This window comes from Adiantum capillus-veneris, chromosome 29, assembly GCF_014529385.1.
Source record: "Adiantum capillus-veneris isolate H3 chromosome 29, ASM1452938v2, whole genome shotgun sequence".
Lineage (NCBI taxonomy): Eukaryota > Viridiplantae > Streptophyta > Polypodiopsida > Polypodiales > Pteridaceae > Adiantum > Adiantum capillus-veneris.
This window is the reverse complement of record NC_140959.1, coordinates 77,200,567-77,227,495: the sequence shown is the minus strand read 5'-3', so window position 1 is coordinate 77,227,495 and position 26,929 is coordinate 77,200,567. Positions and strand designations below refer to the sequence as shown.

The 26,929-nt window shown below is 40.8% G+C and overlaps 1 protein-coding gene across 2 annotated transcripts in view; it reads left to right on the top strand.

Moving 5' to 3' along the window:
- LOC147419441 (ATP-dependent 6-phosphofructokinase 6-like) overlaps positions 1-16,188 on the top strand; it is a 58,175-nt gene extending 41,987 nt beyond the window's left edge. Inside the window, exons 6-14 of one of the 2 annotated variants that reach the window (XM_086506179.1) lie at positions 12,095-12,253; positions 12,348-12,401; positions 12,744-12,812; positions 12,897-13,026; positions 13,979-14,019; positions 14,096-14,311; positions 14,386-14,431; positions 14,916-15,070; positions 15,701-16,188. In XM_086506179.1, the coding sequence (XP_086362305.1) occupies positions 12,095-12,253; positions 12,348-12,401; positions 12,744-12,812; positions 12,897-13,026; positions 13,979-14,019; positions 14,096-14,311; positions 14,386-14,431; positions 14,916-15,070; positions 15,701-15,877 (1,047 nt within the window). In that variant the 3' untranslated portion in view covers positions 15,878-16,188. The remainder of the gene's footprint in view (positions 1-12,094; positions 12,254-12,347; positions 12,402-12,743; positions 12,813-12,896; positions 13,027-13,978; positions 14,020-14,095; positions 14,312-14,385; positions 14,432-14,915; positions 15,071-15,700) is intronic. The other variant, XM_086506180.1, reaches the window with a different exon arrangement.
- Positions 16,189-26,929: the final 10,741 nt, after the last annotated feature.

Here is a 26,929-nt window from a genome sequence, read left to right as displayed (position 1 = left end):
ATTTGCAAACCAAAAACGCTAGGGCTGATTTTGGTTCCTGCGGTGGAAATCTGCTACGCGGGGAAGCTGCTGTCTTCTGTGTGGGGATCTGCTAACGCTAGGGCTGATCTGCTGTCTGCTATCGCCAGGAATCTGCAAGATCAAAAACGCTGGCTGATCTGGTCCAACAATGCTAGCTTTCTGCTGTGAGCAAAAACGCTATGGCATCTGGGGGTTTTGCTGAGAAGTTGCCTGTTGAGTGGATGCTCCTTCTGCCTCTTCTACTAGAAAGTGCTAGCGCTAGGTTTCTATTTATACAAACTTAGCAGAATTGCCCTACCTACTTTCCAATAAAAGTCACTTAAAAATAATAAGTGAAAAATGTCAAAAATAGGGAAAATAGGTCTATGCACTGAAAAAATGCTCTTGATGGGTTCTGACTGTAATTTGATGAGAATGCATGATGATCATGCTGTGTGCAAGAGGATATGCATCTATTCTAAGTGTCTGGACATGTACAGTCTGCGAACAGACTCACAAAAGTGCCAGATCACTAGACTGACTTGACTGGCTGAACCCTGGTCATGCTGTAGCTTGTCCACAGACACATAGGGTTGGATGTGTCATGTAACAACTTGCTACATGATGCTTCAATTGACTCCCAAGTGAATGAAGCTTTTCTACAACGCCAATGTATTACGGCTTGGGAGAAATCTGGTGGGTCACGCTTCATATATTACACCACCCATATTGCCCCCAACTACAAAACCATGTTCTTCGCTGAAAGAGGAAACCGTACTCACACTTACATACTTGAGCCTATCCCCTTGTCGGCAATACGCACTATCGTAGCCATTCGGCTTAGCTCCCATTCCCTTCGATGCGAGACAGGGCGTTGGGGCAATGGAGAAGAGTCAAATCGACTGTGCACATTATGCTTATTGCAAGTTCGAGAATCTGAGTACTACACACTACTAGAGTGCTCAGCTTTTGGTCACATCCGAACTTGCTTCTCTCACATTTTTAGCCATGACTAGACCTACACAATTTCCTCTCCCAGCCACAGTGTCGGCTCTCCATTGCGACTCTGATCACCACAATTTTGGAGCATCAAGAGTCACTCATCAGCCATACACATACTACATCACATGTAACTTCGGTCCCATAGCTCATATTTGACCTTCCAAGACAATAATAAAATCTCTCTCTCTCTCTCTCTCTCTCTCTCTCTCTCTCTCGTCGGATAGATCTTTAAGGTCTCTTGGGATAATTTCCCACGATGTTAAAGTACTCTCCTTCTTCTTCTTCTTCTTCTTCTTCTTCTTCTAAAAGGAATCATCATTCGTGCTAAGTAGCACACATTCAAACAAGGAAAGAAGTAAAGATTTGTGGAATTGTAAAGTCTAGATCTTGTCATCATTTCAATTCTGCTGCACCTGACAAGTCTCCAAGCAAGTCCCCAAGCAGAGGGAACTCTTTTTTGAGTCAAAATGTGCAAGGGAGAAGAAATCTCTGCCTACTTTCTAATGAACTGTTTGTAGTACAAATATAAGCCTAAAAAGCTTTGAACTTCATGTATATTTTTCAAATCTAGCTAATCCCTGATGGTTTCTATTTTGGCCGGGTCTATCTTTACACCTTGTGCAAAGAAAAATGTGCCCCAAAAAGTGTATTTTGGCCAACAAAAGCCTGCTCTTTTTCCCGTTGACCACCAATCTACGTTGTCGTAGTACGTGAAAAACCTATAAGAGATGGTGTCTGTGTTGTGCTTCATTCTTGGAGAACTCAATGATGTCGTAAAAAAAGGTGTCCACAAATGACCTGTACTCTCGAAAAATCCTATATATCATCCTGTTGAACGTTGCAGGACATTTGTGAGACCAAAATGGCATTACCAAATACTCGTACAATCCAAAGGATGTCCTGAATGCGGTCTTGTATACATCTCTAGGAGCGATCCTGACCTGATGATAGCCACTTTTCATGTCCATTCTACTAAAACACGTAGAACCTTGTAAGCATGAAAGTATATCATCAATCTTGGATATTGAAAACTTGATCTTGATGGTGATTTTGTTGAGAGCTTTGTAGTCAATGCGCATTCTCCAACCATCTTTCTTCAACACTAGAAGCACTATTGAACAATAAGATGATGTAGTGGGCTGAATTAGACCCTTTTCAAAAAGTTCTTTCACTTGGTTTATAATTTTCTCATTCTGGGCTCTCCTTACTCTGTAAGGTGGCCAGTTCGGTGGTACGCTGTCAGGAATGAAATCAATTGTATGATCTTAAGGTCGATGAGGAGGTAGCTCTTCAAGCAAACTCTCAGAGAAACAATTGGCTTCAACTTGCAAAAAATCTTGTCATTCTTTCTCTAAGTATGACATGTTTGATTGCTTATTTTCATTGTGTTCATTTAAGTAGATTAAGTAAACAAAGATATTGGATTTTATTAATTTTGAAACGCTTGAGGCCGACACAAGTGGGACAGACTCGCCCTTTAATTTTATATCAAGAATGATGTCCTTGCCCTTCTCATTCTTCAAGGTGGCCATTCTTAACCGATAGTAGACCACGATGCCGTTCTTGTGGTACCAAGGTATCCTTCAAAGGATGTACACGTCTCCAGAAGCATGATGTACAAGTCCTTCTTTCCTAAACATCCTTGGCAATGCAATAGAAGTTTGCCTATGATAGGTGACAGGTGTAATGGCAACATCTAGCCCTGGTGCTTGTCACAAGACGGGCACCATGTGCCAATAGAAAAGAACAGACTGAACAGAGTTTTAGCACTTCAATAAAAACAGAACTGAGAGAGAGACGACACGCGACACGTAGTGGCGGAAGTCCACCCCAGAGAGTATTGGCCCCAAACCTTGGCACCCCTTTCGGTATTTCTTTATATTGCATCAACTCAGTACAAGCTGGTACTCCAGACCCTACACCTTCTCCAGGAAGCATGCCAGAGAATGACCCTAGCCTCATATTTAAAGGCCCTTGGCCTAAAAAGCACTTACAGTGAAAAGCCTTCAAAACTCAAAAAGCTTCTGGTCCAAAAAGCAAAGCCAAAAGCTGCTAGCGTAATTTACGAAAATCCGTACAACCTGCCATGTCATCAGCCAATGCAAAACGCGGAAATCCGTACAACCTGCCACATCATCATGCCAGCGCAATTTTCGGATCCTGCCACATCATCAGTTTTTGTGTGTGTGCGGGTCCTGCTTTATTTTAATCCCTTTATGTCACTGGGGCCCCATCGAACGGGGTCCCCATAAGTTGGTAGGACTTCTTCTTCTGTTACTTGTTCTTCTTAGGGTTTAGGCCCCTTGGCCAACATCTGCAAGTTGGCTCCCTTCTTCAGGGCTTTGACACGTCAGCAGTTTGTTACAGTGCTCCTAGAATTGCCTCCACCGGTGGTCTCATTTCTTTTGATGTGATTCTAAGCCGATGAAGTTGGCCTTGGCTCCTCCATCAAGTAAGATAAGGACTTCCGGATCACGTACTTTACCCTACGCTTTGTAGAGCTTTGTACTCTCGTCTGTGTGTTCTAGTTTTGTCCCCAATATCTGGAACCAATCCTACCTTTGTCTTCCCTTTGTTTGCACGCTCCTCGGCTGCTTCGAAACTCTCTAGTTTGTCCTCTGCTTGATCAGTTAGCGCTTTGTTAAGACACTTCGCAAGAATGTGCCGCTGCTCACCACAACCGTAACACTTACCCTCTTTGCAGGTCAAGGTTTGCGCCCTTTGAGCAGACATTGGCCTGTCCGAAGGGTATGTTAGTGTGCTTGCGTGCATACCAAATTCCTATTTGGCATGACCCGTAAGTCTTTGGATGGAGTGCTTGTTGCTTGAAGGTAATTTTCTTAAAGAAGAGGCTGGTAGAAAAGTATCCCAAAACCTCTTGTAATAATCATCGGAGGTATCTTCCTTGGTCATCCTTAGATGATTCCAAGGTGTAATGACATCCTCTTCGTATTCTTTTGTGAGCCAAGACGCGTTATAATTTTAACCACTTTGTAGGCGCTTCCTGGCGTAGTACCACCATGTCTGGGCATTCCCTTTCAAGTAAGATGTTTTTCTTCGTACTTTAGAGTGTTCAGAAAAACGTCCGTCCAAAAAAACAATGTCAAATTGTTGTATAAATGCAAGAGCTCTGTGGGTGTCTTTGTAGCCTGAAAACATGTCAAACTTAAGTGCTTGCCCACCTTTTGTAAAATCCTTGGTCTTTCAACCTTTCTTCTCAAGATGGTCTTACTTGTTCATACAGTTCTGGTTTGGTGCCTTCGGTTTGTTCCGGACATTGATTCATCTGAATCAGAACTATCTGAGGATGAGGTTTCCTCGTCAAAACTTTCAAAGTGTTTCTGATGCTTTTAACTTGCAGTTGATACTAAAACTCCATCCTGTTGAGGTCGCTTGGCGGAACAGAGCCATACTTTGCTCCCAATTCCTCGAAAAAAGGCCGAAGCCTCAGTTGGTGTCTTCACGCTTGTGAGTAGATGGAACAGTTTCCTCCTCGCAAGATGCACTATTGGAGTCCATGTGTGTTGCAGAAAAAGGGATCAGATCGTTCGTAGAAGAAGAATTATATGAGCTTTGATAAAAGTGTAATAGACTTGGATACTCCAAATCAAAGATCAACTACAACACACAAGAGGGAGCTATAAACAACTGAATAAACTTGGATAGAGAGAGAAGAGGAGAGTCAACATGGACGGTGGAGTTTCGAGCCAAGATGCACTGTTCCCAATGACTGACACCACCCCTTCCGATAGTTCTTTATTATTACTTTCCAAGTCAAAGATCAACTACAACACATAAGAGGGAGCTATAAACAACTGAATAAACTTGGATAGAGAGAGAAGAGGAGAGTCGACATGGCACGGCGGAGTTCCGAGCCAAGATGCACTGTTCCCAATGACTGACACCACCCCTTTCGATAGTTCCTTATTATTACTTTGCAAGAGTACAATGTACGAGGTCCTCTCTCTCCCAAGCTAATCTGCCAAGAGTGAGGCCCTGGGCACACTTATAAAGAGTACAAGAGGCCCAAAAGTTGGCGCCCCCGAAAGTTGCGACTCCCAAAAGCTCTTGCTCCCAAAAGCTAGCGCTTAGAGAGCTGCCTGAAAATCACAGAATTTTGTATGCTATGAGCCATGCTAGCAAGTTGCCCAAAAATTGCAAAAATCCGTACAAACTGCCGCGCTAGTAAGATGCCCAAAAATCGTGAAAACCGTACAAACTGCCACATTATCATCTCGGAGATCACGTGGAAGACGGCTCTATTGTTGCTTTGTGGCTTTCCGCAAAGCCTTCGATACAGTGCCCAGAGCTAATTGATGCGCAAATTGTAGGAGATGGGGTTACCCAAAGAGTTGATTTGGGGATCATGGCTATATACAAGTCAGTAGTGGAGTATGTACGCACTCCAGAGGGGATTTCTGATTTGGTTTGCTCCACTATTGGGGTGAAACAGGGCTGCCCGCTATCTCCTACACTATTTGGCATGTATGTGGATGAGGTTGCTAACTACATTGAGAGGGATGGTGATAGAGTGGTTCCCACTATTGTTATATGTTGATGATATTGTGTTGATTTCTGTCTCCCCGGAGGAGATGCAACGTCATTTAGATGCTTTGTACACATTTGCCCACTGTCACGTGACACATCCAACCCTATGTGTGCGTGGACAAGCTACAGCCTGACCAGGGTTCAGTTCAGTCAAGTCAGTCTAGAGTAGGAAGTGATCTGGCACTTTTGTGAGTCTATTCTTCGCAGACCGTGCATGTCCAGACACTTAGATTAGATGCATATCCTCTGGTTGCACATAGCATGATCATCAAATTTCCATCAGAACCCATCAGGAGCATTTTTACAGTGCATAGATCTATTTTCCCTATTTTTGACATTTTTCACTTATTATAATTAAGTGACTTTTGTTGGAAAGTAGGTAGGGCAATTTTGCTAAGTTTGTATATATAGAAACCTAGAGCTAGCACTTTTTGGCAGAAGAGGCAGTAGGAGCACCTTGCTCAACACGTAACTTCTCAGCAAGACCCCCACAGAGGCCTAGCGTTTTTGCCCAGATCAGCCAGCGTTTTTGCATCTGCATTAGCCTGGCAACAGCAAAGGACAGATCAGCACTAGTGTTAGTGAATTGCACCAGCAGATTCACAGTGTGTTTGGAGCAAGATCATTTTCAGCCCTAGTGTTTTTGTTTTGCAGATCAACCTCAGCGTTTTTGCAGATCTTCGCGACGGAATCAGCCCTAGACTCAGCGTTTTCAGTTTTCAGCGGTCAGTTTCCGTAGTAGAACCCCCAAACCTCGCAGATCTCACCTTTCCGCAGCAGATCCTCGCCGCACGGTCAGTTCCGGCGAAGTTTACAGTTTCAGCCCGAAAAACGCAGATCTCAGCATCTGCATTTTCAGCGCGTCGTCGTCGCATCTTTGCATCGTCGCCATCGACATCGTCACCGACATAGAGTCAGAATTCAGCAGATAAAGATTTGCAGATTTCAGCCCTTAGCATTTCCAGATTTCAGCCCATCTCGTCGTCGACATCGTCGGCAAGTCCAAGCATTGTAGAGATTTGTGCAATCAATAGTAGACCGCTCTCGCCATAGAGAGTGGGGCCTTCGGAGGAGGATTTGACAACATTCTAGTGTCGTATTCTTCTCTCTCTATCTCTCAGTCTCATGCACCTTCATTCACAGTGTTCACCACTTTGTTTGTGATCATTTGCACTCTCTCACTAAAGGAACGGAAGTCTCACCTTACACTTACGATTGGGGACTGACTACTAACCTCGGGAAAGCCAAGGTTATGGTGTTCAACACCACACCACAGTGGGTCAGGAGGTCAACACCCACTTTTACATATGGCAGGAGACGGTGGTGGAGTATACATATGCACTTGGGGTAGTCTTCAATGGACAGGTCACCGGTGTTTTCATTGAGGAGAGCAACAGAAACTACATTGACGAGAAGATGTGTTCGCAGGTTCAGTTTCAAGAACCTCGAACAAAGTTGTGGCTGTTTGACACTGTAGTGGCTTCAACTATGCTTTATGGGTTCAGATTTGGGGACCCTTGGTGGACCACCATGGTAAATCTGGTAGCACTGATGGATGGAGATGTATGGAGAGGCCTCTAATCTCTATGATCTCTCGGATGAGGCCTCAGTGCCACATGCGATTATTCCAACCAAGCTAGCTGCCCCTCCTCTCGTGGTCGAGGCCCTTACTAGATCAATATCCTTTATGCATAACTTATGGGACCTCCCCAGAGATAGATATGCTCGGCTAGCCCTTGAATCATCTCGATAGCTAGCACTACAGGGGGACACTGCATGCTAGTATGGGTAGATGACATCATGGTTTCAGTCACATGGCTTCGGCATGGATAGACTACCATCGTTCCAGTTTTCCTTGGATGCACCCTCCCTATCTCACTCGGACAAAGATCACTAGACTCGTACGTCAATATTTGATTCAGCTAGATACCAAGAGCACATGGATACATCCGACACAGGAGTTGGGTACAAAGATGGCTTCATCTTCTCCAACTAACAGAGGATGGATATGTGATCAGACCAGCCTATATGGACACTCATTTATCCTATGGGATACGATGTGCTATTTGTCAGATGTGCATATCATCGCATCGGCTAGAGATTGAGATTGGCACATTTAGGAGAGTATCAGCAAAGGCCAAGATATGCCAGTTGTGTCATATAGAGCCAGAGACAGAGTTACATCACATTTTCATTGTTGGGTATACTATGAGATATGAGGCCGCTTTCATTGTCTATTGAGAGAGGCTTTGGACCATTGTCTAGAGTCATGAGATATGAGGATCAGAGATGCCTCGGTTGTTTTTGCTAGAGCTGCGCAGACACGGGGAGAGTCTCTTGAGGAGATCAGGCAATGGGAGACATTTACGGAGTGAGATTGCTGACTTCTTTAGAGCAAGGACTCAGCATCCAGATGAGCATGCTTCATAGCATACTTCAGAGCGCACTAATAGCGCACTAATATACCAGGGGTATATTAGTTGACAGAGCCATTGAGCTCAGGAGAGCTAGCCGCTCAGTTCTACGAAGGCGACCACGACATCAACGGAGTTTCATCAGAGGATTAGGACTATTCTAGCACGACATGGGAGATGCCCAGTACAACTATTTACAAAGGCGGACATTGACGAAGCTCTCCAATGATCGATGTAGTACTTTCTCGGACAACGCCCAATGCCGGGCATCCTTGGGCTTTGATGATGATTTTAGTCTTTCACTTTACTTTACTTCATTTTTTATTTTTGTACCTAGACATTAGATTAGATCCACCAAGATTGTATCAGTTTGGTCTCATAGGCTTTTTGAAGACATTTAATATAACATTTCATTTCATCTCCGTGTGTGTGTGTGTGTGTGTGTGTGTGTGTGCAGAGCTCGTCCCACACTCATTCGATCACTACCGGCACTCTCATCGACCGAGCACTGGAGCTACGGAGATCCAAACGGCCACGATTGACGAGAGGGGCTACACAGGATCGACGAAGACTAGAGCAGACGATTCGAGCCATACTCTCTTGACATCCAAAGTGCAGATGAGGATGGATTCTAGTAGTAGTATCTTTGTTCTAGTTCTTTTGTACCCGGACATGGTATTAGATTCACCATTTTGTAACAAATAGGTCTCATAGGTCATTTTGGCTTTTTGAAGACGTTTTTTTTTCCGAGAAAAAGATCCTTCTATTAGTTAATGAAACTGCCCATAGGGCTACAACCACCTCTTCAAGAGAGGGCTACAACAACCATGATGGGGAGACTCTCCCAATGAAAAACCAACATATGTACAATGGGGCTAAATCAAGAAATGGGGCGAGGGAAAAGCCACACTGGTGGTCGGTAGTGCCATCGGAGTACACCCTGGACCATGGTGTAGAAAGGCCCAGGACGCCATAGTCGAAGGAAAGCCTCTCTGCGCTCCCGCATGCGGTCGGAGCTGCCCTGTGGTCTCTCGAGCTCTCCTGTGAGGGTGTGGATCAGCTCTAGCCAAAGATCGCGAACAGTCTTTGCTGGTGGCACAGGGCGAGCCTCAAAGATGCGGAAGCAACGGGCCCGCCAGATGAACCAGAGTGTCAGGCCATTGACGAGCTCCCAACACTCCTCTCTCTCACTGCACCACTCTTGTAGAGTAAGCTCTGTGGCAGGCTGGAGTGTAGGTGGCCCCTCCTGCATCACTATCATCCTGTTGGTGGAAGATAGCTCAAACTGAAGTGCCAGGCCCGTGAGGGTGGACCAAGCCGCTGCTCCGCAAGTGTACTGTCGAGCCGTGGAAAGAGCAGGCATTAGCCGAAGAACTCTAAGCCACACCTACTGTGCCAAAAGATAGTCCCAAAGATAGTGACACTGACTCTCCACAAGATGGTCACAAGCTGCACATGCGGCTGAGAGACCACTATGCACTAGCCAGCTCCCAACTGCTATAGCTTTGTGTGCGACCAGCCACACTGAAACAAGGTGACTCGCCTCAGCTGTCTGGAGTCCCACAACCTCTCCCAGAAAGCTGCCAAGAACTCAGCTGTGAGACCCTCCTCCTGCCAATGAGGTGCTGCAGCGGGGCGGGCCTCTCTGTGTGCTGCTAGTATGTGACGTCCCAGTCGAATAGTGTACTGAAAGAACGAGACACCTGGGTGGTCTGCAGAAGAGAAAGGGTCCCTCCAAAGCCACTTTCCAGGATCCCACTGTACTCGTGCCAGTGGACAGCACTCCCAAGCCCACTGTCTCCAGTGTCCAGTCTCAAGAGCTGTTGGGTCAGGATCGATGACACAAGTCCTCCAACAGATGCCCACCATTGGGATCCTCTGAAAACAACACTCTGCCACCTACGGGGCCTCTATTGCAACTCGCTGTAAGCGTTCCTCACCCTGTAGCTCAAAGAAAAGGGATGGAACAGTCTCTGAGCAGCCCCGGACTGAGATGAGAACCTCCAGTCGTGTGAAGGCTCCCATCCACCTGGGTGTTTCTGGCTCGAGAGGTGTGAGCCACTCAACTGGAACTGCCTCTGAGATGTCCTGGCACATGCTCTGCACTCCTCTCATGCCCTGTAGCTGGAAACCTTGCACCTCCTCTGACAAGCTTGAAAACTCTAGTCACCTAAAGAGCGCATTGGACCCGCTGCCATGGGACCCCAAGAAACATGAGGCCGACTACCAACCAAGTGGCATTTCATTTCATCTCTCTCTCTCTCTCTCTCTCTCTCTCTCTCTCTCTCTCTCTCTCTCTCTCTCTCTCTCTCTCGGCTAGATCTTTAAGGTCTCTTGGGATAGTTTCCTACAATGTTAAAACTCTCTTCTTCTTCTTCTTCTTCTCTTTCTGTCTCTCCCCAAGTTGAAGTGTCTGCTATTATGATCACCATTTGTTCTTAACGAACAGAAAGGTTTCAGTGGTATCAGAATGAGGGTACCAGAGAGGGTTTCCCAGGATAGAATTCTTAAAAATTGGGAGCTGATGCAAAAACATGGTAAATTGAAACAAGTTGCCCTCAGGAAATCTCTTGTAGAAGCCTTCTGCAACTTGTTGTGGGGTCTCCAAGGTTTTCTCGAGCTCTTTGCTTTGATACCATGAAGGATTGAAGAGAGGAATAGATGAGGGAGGAGACAAAACACAATGTGAGAGAGAGAGAGAGAGAGAGAGAGAGAGAGAGAGAGAGAGAGAGAGAGAGAGAGAGAGAGAGAGAGAGAGAGAGAATTACCCAAGAGCAATAACTCACTTTGGAATGAGTTTTTACAGTGAGCACTCAATTGACGATAAGAATGAGCCCTAATGATCACCTATATTTGGCTGAAATTGAGGTAAAGACACACAAAATGGGAGTGCCCATAGGGTTGCCACGTCAGCATAAAAAAAGGCTAATACATAGGAAAAATGGGCTTAAGTGCATATGCAGAGCCAAAGTGGCCATACAACCATTACATGCAACCTAAGATGGCAGCGGCCACCATCTGGTGATGACATATCTCTAGTAATGCCACAATTCACATACATCAGAAATCCTCTATTTTCATACATAAACATTGCTTCTCATGTTGTGTAACTCACAATACCTGACACCACGCTAAACCTCCACAATCTACAATTCAGTGTATGTCAAATTGAACGGCACAGGTTACGGGCCCTACCTGCACAAACCTGCCGGTCCTCAATAGAGCCCATAATGACCCCGATGCCGATTGCTTCCTTCTCATGCAGTTTTGTCCCAATCTAAGACTAGATGATCGGACAAACTAAAGGTGGCTTTAGATTAGGGATTCTCTGCTAGAGAAGGTTCAAGGAGAACATAAATCCAAGATGACTCGTGAATGTTTTTTAACACTCCCATCAATATCAATCTGAGCTTTTAAGGCTTGTGCCAGATTAAGAGAATAGTGGCTAGAGAGGATGGGGCAATGTACACCTAGAAGGGAGGATCAAAGAGTCACAGCATCTGCAGAAGCTTGCAGAAGATGTTGATTCTAGCATTCTTACAATGAAAGTGGATTTTTCTGGGAAGTTTCTAAGTAGAGAAAGAGTATCTGGATGCAGGTGTTGGCTGAAGGATCGATTCTGACAAAATAATTGAGGCATACCTGCTCTTGGATGACTGACATTTGGTCTGCCATGGTTAGTTGGCTTATTGAAGTGTGAGAATATCATTAGTAGTTTTCTGAATCCTTACTCTCTCGTGTGAAGCAGGTATAGACAAAGCTCTGTTTTGCTTCTCTTTTCTCAGAAATGCGTTGAGTAGAATTGATAGAAGTTAAAATCATTCAATTCACATGAGCCTTGTGCATAGATGGTAGGTTAGCTGTGTCTTTTGGAGGTTGAAGGTTAGAACAGATCTGTTTGCTGTTGCATGATTGGTTTGTATTTGCTGATGAAAAAGAAGAAAATTTATCTTTAAATGTCCTGCTGGATGTATGATAATTGATGCTTCATTATTTTTCTAATGCTTTCATCTTTGATATTGCTTGGCTAATTTCTGGCTAATTATAATTAGTTATTTAATAATCAATAAATAATTGCTAAAAAGGAGTTCGTCTATAATTAATTGCTTTGCTAATTTCTGGCTAACCAGGATGGTTACAGAGGGTTCTATGCTCGGAATACAATAGACTTGAATCCAAAGGTTGTCAATGATATTCACAAACGAGGAGGCACCATACTTGGAACCTCCAGGGGTGGGCATGACACTAACAAGATTGTGAGCAGTATTGAGGACCGTGGCATTAATCAAGTAATTTGCGGCTAGGTTTCATGCAGTTGAAACATACTGGTGTAACAAACTTTTGCTGAATCACTTGTAAGGAAGAATGGGTCTTTGTAAACAGGTGTACATTATTGGGGGAGATGGAACTCAGAGAGGTGCTGCTCTCATATATGAGGTGACTGCAAAAGTTGACTTTTTTAAGCACAAATGGCTTATATCTCCATCTTTTAATGGCTTCAAAAAATATAAATTCAGTACATATATAATGCAAGGAAACTCTAAAGAGAAGAAAACGTTGGAAGGAAAGGTTAAAAAAATAAAAGAAGAATGCATGACACACATTGCATGCACGCTCGACCACAGACATGCAAAGTCTTTGAGGTTCCACTTTCATGAGGCTTTTCATTTCCTAGACTCACCCTCCATTATGCATTTGAGATGTTTTGACAGGAATTTTAGTTTTCCAGACTTGTGGAGACCTAATCATTTTGTATGATTTTCTGGTTGGTGTGCATAGGAAATAAGGAAACGGGGTTTAAAGGTAGCTGTGGTAGGAATACCAAAGACGATTGACAACGACATTGCTGTAAGCAAACATTTCAAGTGCTTCCTTAAGAACAAGCTCCCAGCCTAGGGGAACAATGACACCAGTATTCATCACACTCCTCAGGTGATTGATAGGTCTTTTGGTTTCGATACGGCTGTTGAAGAGGCTCAAAGGGCTATTAATGCAGCACATACAGAGGCAGAGAGCACACAAAATGGAATTGGTCTTGTCAAGTTAATGGGTCGTTACAGTGGTAAGTATGTCTCACAAATTAACTGTTAGCTTAGGTCACTCTTCTAATTTGAATTTTCTACTAAAATCCTCATGATCATTTTTGCATCAATTTTCGTCATGAGTTAGTGATTTTATTTTAACCTGTATCCTCTCTTTTCTATCAATTTTTCCAACATTAACTCATGTTTTTGATGTTTATTGAGTCGATCAGAAAAGAGCTGTTTCTTATTCTCTTGTCACCTCTGTATGAACAAAAAACCATAAGTACAAAGACCATCATAGAGTACAGCTTTTCTCACGACTGTGCATGGAGTACATCCGAATATTACATTCCCAGAACTCTTCAGCAAGATTGAGGTTATTTTTATGAATAAGCACAGGGGAAGCACATTTAAATGACGATAGTCAATGCCTAAGATGTGAGGACAATGATCCTATCCTAAGGGGAGCGGGCAGTTAAGGGGCTATACATAGATGAGACTACATAGGACTGTTGGGTGGAGATTCACCAGATTCTAGCCTAAAGGTTAAAGGTGAGGGCTCAAGGGGAATGAAGAAAAAGGGGAGTGAAAGTACCATCTGAGTACTAAAAAACTATGCCTTTGTGGTATTACTTTCCATCTTAGCCTTTCAACAGGGAAAATTACCAAAATGCCCCGAACTTTGTGGAAGCTCCCAAAATACCTCACATAATGAGAAAATTTTGCCAAAAACTCCCTTAATGCCCTTAAATTTTTCCAAAATTCCCAAGATACCCCATTCTCAACCTTGCAAGCATCTCTAAAAACATTATTTTCTGCATTTCATTAATCATGTTGTAAGAGTTGGAGGTAATTTTGGAAATTCCATTTTGTCAAATGGCATTGGTAATTTTTTGTTTCTTTTTAAGACATGCTGAGGAATCTGAAAGGAAGCAGGAAGAAAATAAAGGCAGGAAGGGGGATTAAGTGTGTTATTTATGATGTTTGCAGGGTATATTGCAATGTATGCTACTTTGGCAAGCCGTGATGTGGTAAGTGTGCCCGCCGCAAACAAAATTTTGAGAAGCACAAATGGAGAAATTTAGGTGATGGTTTATATTTTGGCAGGATCTATGCCTGATACCAGAGGTTCCCTTTTATTTGGAAGGTGATGGTGGGCTCTACCAATTTGTCAAAAAGCGTCTACGAGAAAACGGTCACATGGTAATAGTCACAGCTGAAGGGGCAGGTCAAGAACTTATAGAGACCAGTACTAGGGCATGCGATGCATCAGGAAACAAGCTGCTTCAGGATGTAGGGCTGTGGCTTTCTCAAAAGCTTAAGGTGATTGTATCCCTTATGCGGTAGATATTTTTGTTGCACATTGCAACAACTTACCTCCGGTGCTCAAAATGCAGGATTATTTTCTCAAAAAGGGAGAGGCCTTGAACTTGAAATATATAGGTAGTGGAGGACCTTTCCTGTTAGACAACGACTTCATTAGCTGCTGAGGTGGTTGGGAAATATAAGGATCCGGCATAGTGCCGAGATAGTCAGGGATTAGGCGTGAGCCGGCAAGGGATGTTTTATCTTAGATTGGGTGCTTGTGAATAATCCCCAAGTACATATGAACAGGGCTAATTTCAAGGGAGCTAAAAAGGATGAATGGTGAGTTTCAAGACACGCTTTTGATTTGACCCTGCTCATATGCACTTGGCCCTGTTAATAAATTTACCCTTGGAGATAATCCCCCGAGCATCCGGCCTCGGATACACCATCCCTTACAGGCTTGTGCCTGATCTGAGATCATCTTGGCACTCTGCTGGATTTTCCTGACCACCTCAACCAGCTAATGTAGTCGTTGTCTAATGTTTCCATTCTATTGTTTATGTATTTACATGCTGCTATCCAGCAGTCTTGTTTCTTAGAAGCAGTGATATTTTTGCAGATCCCACCTACATGATCCGCGCCATACCTAGCAATGCAGCAGATAATGTGTACTGTACGTTGCTGGCGCAAAGCGGTATCCATGGAGCTATGGCGGGATATACGGGGTTTACGGTTGGACCTGTAAACGGCCGGCATGCATATATTCCTATTTCGGTATGGGATGCTGTCTTTGTTTCTATATATGTGTGTGTGTGTGTGTATATATATATATATATATATATCTACTAACATAATATGGCGGAAGGGCGAGCCCTTTACACGTGTCGCAATCTGCGACCTGAAGGCTAAAGTCCAAAACTAAAACAAGCCCCTGTGCACGCGATAAAGAGGGAGAGAAAGGGAGAGAGAGAGAGGCTGCCGAAGGCGGCGGGCCGTACTAGTATATATATATGTATGTATGTATAGTGTGTGTGTGTGTGTAAATATATATATATATATATATATATATATATATATATATATATCTACTAACATAATATGGCGGAAGGGCGAGCCCTTTACACGTGTCGCAATCTGCGACCTGAAGGCTAAAGTCCAAAACTAAAACAAGCCCCTTTGCACGCGATAAAGAGGGAGAGAAAGGGAGAGAGAGAGAGGCTGCCGAAGGCGGCGGGCCGTACTAGTATATATATATATGTATGTATGTATAGTGTGTGTGTGTGTGTAAATATATATATATATATATATACATACATACATGTGTACATAAGTATGTGTGTGTGTGTGGAAATGTACTGCACAAAACATTGACTAATTATTTTTGTATTATGAATCTTGATGCAGAGAGTAACAGAGAGGCAGAATCAAGTGAACATTGCTGATAGAATGTGGGCAAGGCTGCTCTCCTCAACAAATCAGCCAGCCTTTATTAATGGGGATAAGAATAATCTTGAACCGAATCATACTGCAGAACTTTCCGCGCATCAGAGCTCAAATGGGTCTGTGCTGAAAGTCAAATGAGGTGGGTGAGTAAATAAGAAAGAGTTTGTTATTGTCACTCACAAATGGCTTGCTAGATTCACTGCAAGAGGCTTCAAAGTCTTACTATAGAAGGAAGCCCATTGGGGTGAAGCTTTACAATTATCACTTTAGAAGGAAGCCCATCAAAATGTGATTGTTGGGAGTTCGGCACTCTCGGCAGGGCTCCTTATAGAAAGGAAACATTAAATTTTCTATGTTTTATAGAGAAATTTCTTTCACAGATAATCTTTATGTATTTTTGTAAACTATTGTGTTGTTTCACTAGTTGATTTGTCCTGATTAAAAAAGTAGTGATCTCCCCAATAACAAGAGCCAAAGTATAAAAATACTCTAGAGCGTACGACTGGGATACGCATGGTGAAGCAACAGGAAGAAGCTTGAAAGTGATTCAAACTTAGAGGAGTTGACATTCCTCCTTGTAAATGAGGCGTAATTTATCTTCATCGCACTTGTAAAAGGGCAAATTCAACTTCCACACTAGCCTCCATGTAGAAATGCCCACAACTATCTTGCCAATAGCTCTGTTGTTAATTTGTTGAAGCAAGATAGGGCACAAATGACACCTATACCACATGATGAACATACATGACATCCAACATTTCACGTAGACTATTCACAAAGATTGAATCTTGCAAACATTCATCCCTCAATATCATGCAATGTATGTAAGTTCTTGGAGGAATTGTCCTCGTAGACATCCAAGCGATTTTTATACACGTATCGTTGCAAACTACCCCCCCCCCCCCCCCCCCCCCCCCCCCCCCCCCCCCCCCCCGGTTAAAACCTAGTAATGGTTTGTGCCAAGTGAGTTGTGCTTTTCACACATGAATCCTCTGTCGGTTTGTGTTGAGATAAAACCAAATCTAGTGTTGCCAATATTTACGTGGTTTTGTAATCCTTTCTCAATGATTTCCTTACATTTGTGAGTACCAATATATCAATCCAATAATGGTTTGTACTAGCAATACATGACCCTGTGGTATATATAGCTTATATTCCCAGTCAAATCATGCCTTTATGCTTTTCATTATTGATGCATCAATTTGGTGTGGTTTATGTCAAACGAAATCATAATCGGATCTCTTGCTCATTAAGAAATAAAAAATTATATTTATAGTGGAAATAATAAAATATGCTTTTGAAAGATATCCTCCTACCAAGTAATGGAGTCTTGTTTGATCCGACAAGACAACACTCACTGAAATATACAATTTTCACCACTCATAGTCATCTTAATCACATGTTCATAAGAATAATGAAAGAAACAAGGACAAGACACATTAAGGTTTGAATGTGAGACCCCCCCCTCAAAGGAAGTGTATTTCTACTCAACCCAAATATCTTAGATCTTACGATTGACCTTGGTTACAATCAACCTCAAAGTGATCTAAAGCACATACTCTCATAGATCATTCAAACATGCAAATGCAAAAACAACAAAACAAATCAAAAGTAGTCATTGCATGACATCTGTAAAGCAATAAAGTTATCCCAATTATAGGTTTCGATAGTACTCCTTGGCTCCTTACATGGTTGATATGGCTTAAAACTTCATATAGATTTGAAATTTGTGGTCTTTAAAACATTTGTTGTAAAAAATGCAAATAATTTTTGAGGCTTGAAAGCATCCCTTTTGGAGTTGTGGTCTGAAAAGTACAGTCTATTTTTCACAAGGTGTAGGTTATCGCAACTTGCTGGCAATTTGGTGTAGAGTGAGTTGTGGAAGATCACTTGTTTTGTGGTGTGTGTACATTGGGAACTTGTGATCTTGAAGAGTCAATTGGTGAAGGGGGAAGCCCTTTTCCTCAAGGTTGTAAATCCATGCCAAGAAATGTGCTTCTTGGCTTTTGTGGTGGTCGTTTGGGTGGGCATGTGGTTGTAAATTCCGAAGGGGTCACTTATCTTTGAGTCATGGTGTTGTGAAATTTCTTTTGATATGGCTTGTGGTGCTTAATTGGTGTCTTGAGCGCTATTGAGAGACATTGCAAGAGATGGGAGTGTGGAGAGCCCTGCAAATATCAAAATATAAACAATCAAATTGACAGATCTATGTACCTCGCACATAGCATGTGCACAATAATTGATGCTATACACGAACATAGAGAGACAGTGAGCAAGAGTGAGTGAGGAAGCACGTATACGTGTACCTCTTAGAGTGGAGTGCTATATCGGCACAGCGAAGAGAAGAGAAGAGAGGAGAGAAGGACACAAGCACTGGGTACAATTTCCCTCGGTACAAAAGTGAGCATTTTTCTCTTACACGTATTTATTTATAGATTTATTGAATGCTCAAAAGGGACATAGATTGCCCGATTGAATATAATAATGATCATAGCTTATAAAGAGCAATTGAATAATAAAATTTACATAAATGTAATATCCTTTTGCATAGCCCATAGCTCAATCATGCTTCTTCCACTTGTCAAATGTAGTAAATAATAACTATAGATCAATTTTCATTACATGCCTCTGTATTAAAAAGAAATTGTTTGCAGCTGCTAAGATAAGAACCTGCAAATCATATTTGTCAAAAACAATAGTTTGCATTCTGTGTTAGAAATAGCATATATTGAAATAAAAATTCATAAACTTAAACGACATTGCTTATGCCCATCATCATCCACATACTGCATATTCTAGTGTCTCATACCATTAGAATAAATAGTATTATGTTATATTCTAATGTATCAGGATATCATTGGTTACACTCATCATTCAGTAATCAATCTTTATAAATTTCAAGTCCAATTTCAAATACACTATTGCAACAGGAAATCATCATTTACCAAATCCAATTTCAAATCCAAATATCATCATATACTCGGGTAACAAAATCGCACTAAGGATAGTGGTGGCCAGCCATTGCAACATGATTTTTGTGATTGGTGTTGCCTAAATCAACAAATCTACACCAATGAGACGCGCTACCTAAATCAGCAAGTCTGCACTAATTTTGTCTAAATTTGCAAATCTATATTTAGTTGTGATGCCTAAATCGGTGAATTTGCACTCGTGCTACCTAAATCGGTTAATCTACAATGATTTGTTTAAATTGATGAATTTGTTGTTTGTTGGTGTAATGCATAAATCGATGAATCTGCACTCGTGCTGCCTAAATTGATGGATCTACACGTATAACTGGTGTTTCATAAATCAAGAATCTACACCAAGATGGACATTTAAAGATTGCCACTACCTAAATTGGCAAGTCTATGTGCAAGTGACCAATGGACTAGACAAGGCACAAAAAGCAAAACATTTACTACATGTTTGGTGCCAAATTGGAGTAGGTTGGAATGTTGAAGTATGTACCAAATATTGACAATCATCCCAAATCAATTGAGCTCATGTGAGTAGTTGTATAGTTTCATGACAAATTGTGTCAGTAGAAGCTCCAATAAATGTCAGTACAAGCCATGATGTAAGAGATAATTGATTTTATAGCTTATAAGACAATGCCGATAGGTAAAAGAGACTTGTGTTTTAAAAGCGTTTGTTGGCAATATTCTCGCTTGTTACAAAATTACTTGTCTGTAGCCGCTTAGAAATATCTGTAAAGAGAGTCACTTAAAAGAAATTAAATAAAAGGAGCATCTATCAAGCTCGGGAGATTTTCATATTAAGGAGAACTTGTAAAGGCTGGGGGGGGGGGGGATTTGGAGATCTTAAGATAAGAAGGAGGTGGAATAAGCATGTGGATGGTGTATTACATATATATATATATATATATATATATATATATATATATATATATATATATATATATATATATATATACATATACATATATATATATACATATACATATATATATATATATATATACATATACATATATATATATATATACATATATATATATATATATATATATATATATACATATATATATATATATATAGCATCTGGGTCTAGAGATACATAGAGAGAGCTTACTCATCAAAGATACTTGAAATGATCTTGCTAGATGTATATTATCAAAATGCATTAAAACATTTCATACATGGGGGTTCTCTAATATGATAGCATTGTACTTAGCTTTATCTACAAAAGTATTTCTCAAAGACAAAGCACTAAAACGATTTATTCTTAGAATTTCAAATGTTATAAATGATAAAATTGATGCACATTTGGGGTTGAAAATAGACAGATTTGAGCACAAACAAAAGGATAATGAACATGCTATTTATAGAATGGTTTGCAAAGATGGGTTAACCAGTGGATATTAGTTCTATGTCAAAGCGATACTAAGCTCATACAAGCAAATGAAACATTAATCATAACACTTGTAGTAAGGGCCATTGCACTTTTTATGTTTACTATATCTTCCTTGTTTTCTCCTAGTATTTGTCTTCAAAGGAGTGCTCTAGGACAAAAATTATTATGAAATTCTATTGTATTATAGTTTGGAGAATTTCCAAATGATCTAATGCATGATAAAATTGTAAAGTCCAATTTATCTGATGCATGATAAAATTTTAAAGTCTTGTGAGGGCTTTAAAACATTCATGTGGTTGTTTAAAAAAATGTGATTGCTCCTAGATCTCTGTTGAAGTAAAAACATACAATTTACATATATTCACACCTCACCACAAAACCCTAAACCTTGTATGTGACCCTTGAAGTATACTTAGGATCTTAGAGTCTGACCTAAACTTGAAAACATGGATTACTATGTGCATACTTGAAGACCCCTGCAAAATGAGATGAACACTTATTATTGTTATAGTAATTCCCTTGAGTGTACTTTCCACCTTGATAGTAGAAGGCCCTTGAAGATTCTCACCTTGTTAGGCATGAGATAATGTTAAAGATAGAATATTGATAATGTAGCTACATCATTGGGTATTGTCAGTACAAATACTCGTGTTTGCTAGAGTGGAGTGTTACATCCACGGAGCCAAATGGGAAGGCCTTTGGCCACGACACTCTTCAATGCTATAAGAAAATGTGATTTGAAGATCCTAGAAGAGGATGGAACCCGGTCAAAGTCTTCGAAGCCAAGTCTGGCTAAGTATCATCAGCATTGACTACATATATTAATTGTACAAAGTGAAGAAGGTAATTTAACAGTTACTGTGACAATGCTTGATGGTCTAGCTTGTAAAAAAGTTTAGTCACTCTTAAAAGCTTGAGACTCACTAGCACTTGCATTGGCCATTGCTAGGTACAGAGTTTAGTGTTGAGTATCAGGTTGAGGAGATACCTTGATTATGAGTCAATCACCCAAGCAAGATAGAGAGTATCTTTAATTAGTTAAACATATTTAGGATACAAACAATACGCGAAGGATAAAAGAATGGCTAATTACATCAATTTAAACCACAAAAATACAATAGCAAGACTATTTCTTGGTTGTTTATGTCTCTAAGTTCTTCTCTGACCTATTTGGTATGATTATACAAAATTACTTGCGTGGATTGTTCACTTCAGTCTTGCAATTCTGGCAAGTCCATAGTTTGTGAAGCATATCCTTTTGCATGAGACATCCCGCATAAGGAACAACATCATTGAATGTAGTTGTTCCTTTGTCACGCTTACAAAGCTTCTTGTCAGAAAACATCTTCAACGAGGATCCCTTGGGCTAGGCATCCCATTAGAGAGAGCTCAATTGTATGACTTACATCCTGGTTTGTCCTGAACTGCACAAATGCCAATCCTCAACCTACTAGTATCCTGCTCTGTGTGCAAACCTTCAGGTTAGTTTGCATGGAGGATTCTCAAATTCTTCCAACTCCAAATCATCCACGTGCTGCAATTTGGAATACATAGAATCTACTTGCATCCCTTCTAATGTCTCTACCTTAAATAAAATTCTATACTTTGTTAGATTCACCCTAAAGCACCTCAACTCGCTCGCTCTACTTGCATACATAGAATCTACTTGCATCCCTTCTAATGGCTCTACCTTAAATAAAATTCTATACTTTGTTAGATTCACCCTAAAGCACCTCAACTCGCTCGCTCTACCTCCACATTCTTGTTTTCATGGGTTATAACAACAGTGCCCTCTAGATAGTTTGAAAATAAGCCTTGCAGTTGAACTGCGGTGAGGGACAAATATTCTAAAGCTTTTAACCCCCATCTTCACCCTTCTACTCATGGTTCATGTTTCTAGTCACTAGCGCTGCCTTCGTTGCTTTTGCCTCCAAGCATGCCACCCTTTTTGCTATGTGGCTCTTCCCTATCTCGCTTCTTGGACCTTCTACTATCAACCTGACATGCACAAGGAAATTACAGGCACCTCAGATCCTGCTTTCAAGCTTGTCATCAATTTTTTAGTAGTAGTTGGAGTCACTGGCCTCTTCAAGGTTATCTTCACTTGTGCACCCATACCAATCTGATCCACTCTCTTGCTAATGCACGGATACAATCTACCCCCGTGCAAGAGAGAGCATTTTCCTCTTGCACATATTTATTTATAGATTTCTTGAATGCTCAAAATGGATGCAAACTGCCCAGTCAGGCATAATAATGATCATAGCTCATAAAGAGTACTTTGAATAATAAAATGTAAATAAATGTAATATCCTTTCATATAGTCCATAGCTCAGTCATGTTTTTTCCACCTGTCAATTGCAATAAATAACTATATATCAATTTCCATTATAGACATTAATATAGAGGTGCCCCTTGTTCTTGTCTTCCCAACAACGTCATGGAGGTGGGAGGAAAATGAGCAATGCCCTGCTTGAAATTTTGAACTGGTTCAATAGAGTTTTAGTGGGAAGAGAGAGAAAGAAGGCTCGCGTCAAAAGTAGTCTTAGTTGCAAGATCACAAAAGTGATCAATGTGAGGTGATCAAAATCGTATCACGTCTCAAGTGGAAGAGATCGTCTCTAGTAGTGGTTGAAAACTAGGTGAGGAAATGACAAGCGTTGGAGACAAAATTGATAATTTTTTTTGTCAAATCTACCATCTCTATTTAAACATACAGTGTAAATTTTTTTCAGCACAATTGGTGGTTCCATGTGCAAAGTTTTGTCTTTTTTTAGTTTTTTGGAATTTTTATTAATTTTATTAAGTTTTTTACTTTTTTGAAAAATTTAAGTGCTATATAAGTCAATACTCATAACTTATAGTGCATTTCGCATCTGCACATTCTAAGCCACCTCTAAAGAAAACAGAAACATGCACTCATCTCTTGCATGCCATGGATGACACGAAGCACAAAACCACCACACATGCTAATGAGACCTCCACCCATCAAACCACAGTAAATCCACAACCATCAGATAGGTTTGAGGAGACAAGAAGAGCTTAAGTAGAAACAAGAGTAGAGGAGGAATAAAGGCCACCTAAGCAGAATATCAAGACCCTCCTCTAAATATAGAGATAGTGCCACTCGTGCCACAGCCTGCACACGAAGCAATCAATCGATCCATGCCATGAAAGTCTCCCCTGGGCATTAATTTTTTAAAAAGGAAGTTCATACCCAGTGACCCAAAATCAAAAGCAAGAGAAGCCAACAGATCAAGAGAGCCAAAGAGAAGCAAAAGAAAGAGGAAACAAAAAAGAAGCATTAAAGAAGCAAGAGGAGGAGAAAAAAATGAAGGAGCACGAGAAGTGGGCAAGGGCAAAGGGCAAAGGGCAAGAGAGATCGGCTTGCCAAATTACAAGCAAGGGTAGAGAAAAGAAGAAGACCGCTAGAGATCGCACATGAGCTACCAAACAAGGTGCAAGTGGAAGGTGCAACCCACAAGGTTTTTGCAACTTCCTAAGAAATGAGCAAATACAAAAAAGGCAATCCCACTCCTCAAGCGTAGTAGGCATGAGAGGAGAGGAGGACAAAGTATAAGAATGACCCTCCTCAATGGGCTTGGTTTTCCACCAACCATTCAAAAGAAACAAAGATGGAGATCAAGAACAATGGCTCTTAGAGAGATCAAGCAATAAAAGAGAGCATTAGGACAATCATTCCTAAAGCGGCTTTCTCTCAAGTATTTAGGGAGATTAAAGGTGAATATATTGATTTGGTGACAAGGATACAACATGCTACCCTAATGACATTATAAGACACTGCAAAGATATTTTGGTGTAGTTATTCCAAGATGGCGTCTCTTGTATAGTGGATGCCAAGACGATCACATGGAAACAAACCAATCTAGCTCTTGCAATCAATTTAAAAAATGAGGGTTGCCTCCATAAGTATTAGAATATTTCCATGAAACTGCTTTTTGAGAGATGTAACCATTTCATATAATATCAATGACTGCTTGTCTCATTTGTTGCAATTATATAATTAAGTTGTTTATTTTTTATTTTTTTTGCAATTATACATTTCAAGTTGTTCTAATTTAAGTGATGAGGTGTGGTTTATCTTATTTTGAAACAATGATGTCAAAGAACGACATCCATAAAAATCCTCGAATACAATGTGGCATGGCACACAAAGCCATTGTATGACCTGTTCGGCCCCACAAGGTGCCTCTTAGCTTGATTTTGGTGAGAAAATGCTCAACAGTCACCCCTAGTAGACGGACTTTGACGCTGCGATTCAAAGTTTTCAAAACTTAAAACTAATTTAAAAAATACATAGTACAAGATGAAGTCAACAAAACAAGATAAAATATTACACTTTTATCTCTAATGGATTTGTATTTACATCAAGGAATGTTTGTCACTCTATGAAATACATCAACAGGGATAGGATGTATGGATGGCCTCATGCCAAGGGTTTTTGCAATCCCTTTAGGGTTTTTCACCCCTTGACCTAAGCTTAGGTTAAATTGGGATAGCAATGACCCAAGGTGCTTACCAATCCACTAGTATATATTTGTTAGCATTAAAAATGATGTGAATCTTTGCTCATGATGACACTCAACGCCTTGAGTTCAGTAGCTTAAAGCTTTGTATAACCATGCTTGAAGTACTTGTGTGAACAAATCAAAGAATGGATGGTCCCAGATAGCTCAGGTAGTGCCACAATGAGCTATCCTTTGCCAACGGACACATTGTGAGAGCCTCCAATTTGCATAGCAAATTTGTCAACATGGTATATAGTTTGCAAAACGTTTTAAAGAACATTATCTCTGTTTGTACGAAAAATATGGACAATTGTTTACGTCTTAAGTATCTTTTACCTCAATATCCTCATCCATTTCTTTGAGAGCTTTTCTCGTAAGAATCATGTTGGAACGATCATCTCCACCCATTGGAATCAATGGTTTGTGTGGGTGAATAGCACTTTCGGGCACACTCTCATAAAAAGAAGCATATGACTTGATTTCAACTCGGGTACTTGCCATTGTTTGCACCAAATTTTGCTCATTTTTCTTAGGGAAATAGGAGCGTATTTTGAGACACTTTTGTTCTTCAAAATCGAGTTCAAATTGTGTTGGTGCTTTGGATCCTTTATTCCCTCATAGATAGCAAGCTCACCAAAAGTGACTCGTTCTCTCTGCGTCCAAGTGTCTTTGCAATGACATGAGAAAAATAAATTGAAGATCCTCCAACACCAATGCATGCAAAATGAGTAATTGGAAGTCTCCAACTTCCTCGAGCACTTCCTCCCCCTCTATCATGTGTTGCTCATTAGCAGAGATGGACTCTTATAGGAGAAAAAGTGCCATGAATGCTTCTATATACTCATTAACCTCTTTGACATCTTCCTTTGCCTCCTCCACAATCGTTGCAGGGTCTTTTTTTCTTGCTTGTTCTTTTTCTTTTTCCATTTTCCATGACCTCAAGCACAAGTAAAGTTATGAATAAGTGCCTTAACATACACCCCATGTCCAAGTCTATGAGGCCATCCTCATCCTCTATCTTGTAATCTTGTTTGGTGAGCCCTTTGATGAACCTCAAAAGGGTAAATTGAAAGTTGTTTCAGCTTGGTACAAGTGTTTGAGGAAATTGACCGGTAAACACACCATGTTGGAACCCTCAAACACAATTGCATATTCGGCCATGTGCTCCTCCATGTACTCTAGAAATATTTTGAAGGCTTTTGCGTGCAACTTAATTGCGGCTTGCATGTCAATAGAGCCCTTTAATACACACACTAGGTGGTCATGTGATCGATCTACAAGGCCCACCTTCCTATTGATCTATGCGACAAGTACGTCGCATGGTGTTCCCATTGGTTTGTGCGCAAGGAAGATGCAAAGAGAGCTTAGAGCCTGAGCTTTGTGAAAGTGGGAAATAAACTTCATAAACTTACAAAGTGATTTTGTATACCCAAAGTCACTTTGATTTTTATTTTTTGTAAACCCAAAAAATAACTAAAATGTATGAATTAAAACACATTTTTGTAAAAAACAACACAATATATCATCTAAACTAGTTGACAACTACAATCAATCAAGCTGAACATTTCCTCAAAAATTTATTAATAATTAAAATAATCTAGAAAAACTTAAAAATGGACAAATATGCAGAGATATGAGATAACACCATATTTATTAAATAAGAGTGAAAATTGCATCAATTACAAGCTTTTACAATAATACATCATTGGAACATGATCTCCTCACAAAGAAAGCCTTTCTTTTTGTAAACCGAACAGCTTTGTCATCGACAAAAAAGAGGTACTACTTGAGCAATGTATATCTCAGATTGAGATGCTTGTAAAGATGGCCAAGGTGCCAATTGTTATTGACATCACTATGGAGACATATTTGAAGATTTATGGTGCCTCAAGTAGCAACATTAAGGTTGAGTGCCTCCCATACTCCCATCATTTGCTTCCACCTCTTGTAAGGAAAGACCATTGAAATGCTTTGCTTTGCAATATGGTATTTGAACACCAATTACTCACCAATTACATAGCACTTAATGGTTCTCCTTCGTGATTAACCACCTTGGTTTTTCAGTCAAGTGCAAGGAAGTCATTCATTGCACCGTTCCCTTTGCAAATCCACATTATTGGTGTCATATGGAAAACTTGCAATCCAAAGATATACACAAACAAATAAATATGCATACATCATGTTATGTTGCTTTCTGTGATCCATAATTACACTTCATGGTTGCATGCACATCCACCTCCATTCTCGTTTTGGTTGCTGCTATCAATGCAATGTCTGGTGTAGG